Source organism: Mandrillus leucophaeus, unplaced genomic scaffold (genome assembly GCF_000951045.1).
Source record: "Mandrillus leucophaeus isolate KB7577 unplaced genomic scaffold, Mleu.le_1.0 Scaffold830, whole genome shotgun sequence".
NCBI lineage: Eukaryota > Metazoa > Chordata > Mammalia > Primates > Cercopithecidae > Mandrillus > Mandrillus leucophaeus.
Window position 1 is genome coordinate 695,012 of NW_012109031.1, and position 5,054 is coordinate 700,065.

Genomic DNA, 5,054 nt, shown 5'->3' on the forward strand with positions numbered 1-5,054 from the left:
TCTCACTGGGTCTCTCCTGCCCCCTATCTCTAAACTTCCTACCCTGGATGCCCCAGCTTTCCTACTCCTGTCTCTCCCGCAGTACCTAGGCTTCTCCCTCTGACTCCCCGTCTTTTTCTCCAGTTATCTACATCTGCAGCTCCCCTGACGCCTTCAGAACCCTGATGCTCCTGGCCCTGGAAGCTGGCTTGTGTGGGGAGGACTACGTTTTCTTCCACCTGGATATCTTTGGGCAAAGCCTGCAAGGTGGACAGGGCCCTGCTCCCCGCAGGCCCTGGGAGAGAGGGGATGGACAGGATGTCAGTGCCCGCCAGGCCTTTCAAGTGAGTACCTAGGTTTGAAGCCCAGGCTGTCTCAGCTTGTGGCACATAATTTCTGGGCACTGTGTCCCTCAGCGTCTGAAAGAATTCCAGAAAAGAGGTTTTTGTCTGTTTGTTTCTTTATGCACTCCTGGTAACTCACAGAACAGAAGAGGTTGGTGATGCTCACTGGGAATTAAGCAATGAAGGGCAGGGGACTGCACAGGGGCGCTTTGGCACCAGCAGGCTAAAAAGATAAGAACATGGCTTGAGGCGGGAGGAGGATAAAGTCCCACAGCCTGGACAGGACTTGGAGAAGCCATCCCATTGGATCCTCTGCTTTGGAGTGGGCATCACTTCATGCAGGGCATAGGGTCCAGTTTGACCTTGAGCTAAGCAGAGATGCAGCTCTGGGAGGTGGGCTCCCGACTGTTGGGGCCCCACAGTACTGAGGGGATAGAGTCAGCTCCCAACTCTCTGCTCTCCACTGACACCTTCCTCAGGCTGCCAAAATCATTACATATAAAGAGCCAGATAATCCTGAGTACTTGGAATTCCTGAAGCAGCTAAAACACCTGGCTCGTGAGCAGTTCAACTTCACCATGGAGGATGGCCTGGTAAGAAGGGGTCCCGGGACCCTCCAGCGTGAACCTCCAGCCCCCACTCCACGACCCTCTGCCAGCCTCCATCCTTCCCTATTCCCAGTTCTCCCCTTCCCTCCCTTCCCATTGTTCCATGTCTCTCGAGATGATGGAGGAGGACACTGGTAAGTTCAGCCTCTGAAACTCAGGTCATCATCAGTAATATGGAGACGATACATCCTGCCCTGTCTACCTAGCAGGATTCAGGACGTGATGCTAATCCAAAGGCATCATTTAAATAGTAAAATCTCCCTGTGATGTAGCGGTGTTATTTTCTCCCATCCTCTTCCAAAATCCCAGTGCCTCTCGTTCCCTTCCCCACAGCTCCCATCTCCATACCCTTCATATGCCCACCCCAGCCAACCTCTGTTTGCCCCTACAGGTGAACACCATCCCAGCATCCTTCCACGATGGGCTCCTGCTCTATATCCAGGCAGTGACGGAAACTCTGGCACATGGGGGAACTGTTACTGATGGGGAGAACATCACTCAGCGGATGTGGAACCGAAGCTTTCAAGGTCAGGGCCTGGAGGTGGTTGGAATGGGCTGCCTTGGGGGATGAATCCCAGGTGCCCAGTGTAAAGCCATGAGAAGCCTATTGCCCTGCAGCACAGTTACCTATGCACACCAGCCTTTTCCTCCACAGCTTTTATTCAGGCCCATCCCTCAGAAGTCCTACTAAGTGTCCAATCTCAATCATCCCTGCTGGGCACTGAATTCTTTTACTTTTTTTTTTTTTTTGAGATGGAGTCTCACTGTGTCCCCAAGACTGGAGGGCAGTGGTGCGATCTCAGCTCGCTTCAACCTCCGCCTCCCAGGTTCAAGCGATTCTCCTGCCTCAGCCTCTTGAGTAGCTGGGATTACAGGTGCCCTCCACCAATGCCTGTCTAATTTTTTTTTTCTTTTTTCTTTTTTTAGTAGAGACAGGGTTTCACCACGTTGGTCAGGCTGGTCTTGAGCTCCTGACCTCAGGTGATCTGCCCGCCTCAGCCTCCCAAAGTGCTGGGATTACAAGTGTGAGTCACAGTGCCCAGCCCTTTTACCATTTACTATCATTCTGTATACATATATGTTTGGAAGGCAAGACAAAAAAGATTAGAGGATGAAGAGATGAAGTGGGCCACCCCTGAACTTCCATTCTCTCAAACATAATCGTCTTCCCCCATGTCCTCAGGTGTGACAGGATACCTAAAAATTGATAGCAGTGGCGATCGGGAAACAGACTTCTCCCTCTGGGATATGGATCCCGAGACTGGTGCCTTCAGGGTAAGTTTGTGCACCCAGAAGACAGTGCCAATTCCAAATGACATCTCACCCTCCCACTTCCCTCCCCACAGCCCTGCCAGGGCACCTGTTTATCCTGTAGCCATTCTACCGTGCCTGGACACTTACGAGAGCCCTGGATAAAACAGACCCAGCTCCAGTCTGGGGAAGCCACCAGAATGATAGGGACCCACAGGCATCACACTTGGGGAGCCCCATGCCTGAGGAAGGAGCACAACCCTGCCCTCGGGGAGCCCCGAAAGGAGGCAGCAGGACCACCTCCCAGCAGAGACAGGGTGGTGAAGGACGCACATTACATAACTCTGCAATTGAGTGGGGACAGGAAGGTGCTGAGGCCAATGGTGGCAAGGGACAGGTCATCCAGAGAAGGCCTCCTGGAAGAGGGGCACATGGACTGGGCCTGGGAATGTAGGCTGAGGTGAACACTACCTTCTGTTTTCTACCAAGAAAATAAGTAGAGAAAAATCAGTGCTTGTGCTTGGTTGGTGCTTCAACCAAGATTATAAACCCCCTGAGTGTAGACATCGGGTTCTAAATGGAGTTTTCTTTATAAATCCCTTGATAGTTTTCAGGTGTTTCCACTTGAATAATATGTGTGTGGTATGAGGTCCTGTATCCAGTTGCAGCAGGGGCTTGGTAAGCAGGTGACAACCCAGATACATATAGGCTCTGGAAGCAGAGCTGGGGTAGGTGGGAGGTGAGACTGCTGCACTGCACAGCAGGCCTTCCCCACAGGCCCTGGCCTAGCCACCACTCCTGCTCTCCCTCAGGTTGTACTGAACTACAATGGGACTTCCCAAGAGCTGGTGGCTGTGTCAGGGCGCAAACTGAACTGGCCCCTGGGGTACCCTCCTCCTGACATCCCCAAATGTGGCTTTGACAACGAAGACCCAGCATGCAACCAAGGTGACTGCCCCTTGCCTTCCAGGCCTCCATCCCGGAGATGCTGCATCCTTAGCACAGTTGAGTAGGTGCTCCTGTCCCACACTGAGGGCTTCCTGGAGAATGATTCCTGCCTTTTTCTCCCCTTCATCCATCTTCCCAGTTCACTGATGGACTATTAGAAAGTTCTTCCTCCTGCTGTCTAACCCAAATCTCTCTTGCTGCAATATGGACTCTCTCCTGCAGATCACCTTTCTACCCTGGAGGTGCTGGCTTTGGTGGGCAGCCTCTCCCTGCTCAGCATTCTGATTGTCTCCTTCTTCATATACAGGTGAGCTGTGATGTGGGGGGCTGAGTGAGGCTGGAGGACCCGGAGAACCAATAGCAGAGGAGGTGGTGGGGACCCAGAGGGAAGAGGGCAGGGGTGAACGGACAGCAGGGGAAAACTAAGGGAGATGAGGAAGAAAGGAGGCTTAAAAGCCAGAGGAGAGAGAAAGAGAAGGGAATGGCAGGCGAGGAGAGGAGACAAGGATAGGAATGGCCAAGGAGAGTCAGAGAGATCCAAGAAGCAGAGAAGTTGATGCGTGACATCATAGGGGCGTAGACTGGTTTCCCTTGCTACTCTTGCAGGCCAGATGGGAAGCAATGTTCTGAACCTTGGGATCATGCCCATGTTAGTTGAGAAGGGTGGTGAGCCCTGGTGTGTGCCAGGTGCCCAACCTAGAGTGGAGAGGGGAGCTAAATGAGCCCTGTTCCTGCCGTCCAGTGGAGGCTAAAATGAAGTACAGGAGGAGTTAATGATATACGAAAGCAAAGAAGGAGGGGAGAAAATCACTGCTGGTTGAACATAAAATATATGCCAAGCACTTCCACGTATACTATTTCTTTTTTCTTTTTCTTTTTCTTTTTTTTTTTTTTTTTTTGAGATGGAGTCTCGCTCTGTCGCCAGACTGGAGTGCAGTGGCATGATCTCGACTCACTGCAACCTCCGCCTCCCAGGTTCAAGCGATTCTCCTGCCTCAGCCTCCCATGTAGCTGGGACTGCAGGTGCATGCCACCACGCTCAGCTAATTTTTGTATTTTTAGTAGAGACAGAGTTTCACCATGTTGGCCAGGATAGTTTCGATCTCTTGACCTCATGATCTGCCCGCCTCGGCCTCCCAAAGTGTTGGGATTACAGGCATGAGCCACCGCACCTGGCCTCACACACACTTTCTTTTCATTCTTATAATAGTTAAGAATGAAATAGATATTGAGGCCTCATTCCCAAATAAGGACATTGAGGTGAGTCCCCCAAGGTCCCCAGTGAGGCAGAATTTCCCCCAGCCGTCCTGATTCTCGGTCCAGAGTATATAATTCCCCCTCTATCTCTAACCACGCATCATGGTGTGGTCCCACGGCTCTGAGGAGGGGCTGCTGAGCACCCTGCCCTGGGTCAGGGGCTCAGCCACGGGCTCAGATGCAACCTTCGTACCCCAGGAAGATGCAGCTGGAGAAGGAACTGGCCTCGGAGCTGTGGCGGGTGCGCTGGGAGGACGTTGAGCCCAGTAGCCTTGAGAGGCACCTGCGGAGTGCGGGCAGCCGGCTGACCCTGAGCGGGGTAAGAACGCTAGTGTTTGTGTTGGGGGGCAATAAAGGAGAGCTAGGTACAAGGGGCAGTGTCTGAGGGGTAGGGAAGGGAGCAGGATTCTAGTCCCAGCTCTGCTTTCACTTGCTGTGTGACCTTGAGCGACTCATAGTCCCTCTCCGAGACTGTTTCAGATGATGATTACAGCTGCAGAGCCTCCCTCACAGGGCTCTTTTAAAGGTCAGAGGAGACAGTACCTGTGAAAACACATTTAAAAAAAAAAAAAAGCGGCCGGGCGTGGTGGCTCAAGCCTGTAATCCCAGCACTTTGGGAGGCCGAGACAGGTGGATCACGAGGTCAGGAGATCGAGACCATCCTGGC

The 5,054-nt window shown here is 52.5% G+C and overlaps 1 protein-coding gene across 1 annotated transcript in view; it reads left to right on the forward strand.

Annotated features, from left to right (window-relative positions):
* Window positions 1-5,054, forward strand: part of NPR1 (natriuretic peptide receptor 1) — a 14,750-nt gene that overhangs the window by 942 nt on the left and 8,754 nt on the right. Inside the window, exons 2-8 of the mRNA XM_011968214.1 lie at window positions 124-323; window positions 803-916; window positions 1,323-1,458; window positions 2,115-2,206; window positions 2,995-3,130; window positions 3,353-3,437; window positions 4,586-4,706. Of these exons, the coding sequence (XP_011823604.1) occupies window positions 124-323; window positions 803-916; window positions 1,323-1,458; window positions 2,115-2,206; window positions 2,995-3,130; window positions 3,353-3,437; window positions 4,586-4,706 (884 nt within the window). The remainder of the gene's footprint in view (window positions 1-123; window positions 324-802; window positions 917-1,322; window positions 1,459-2,114; window positions 2,207-2,994; window positions 3,131-3,352; window positions 3,438-4,585; window positions 4,707-5,054) is intronic.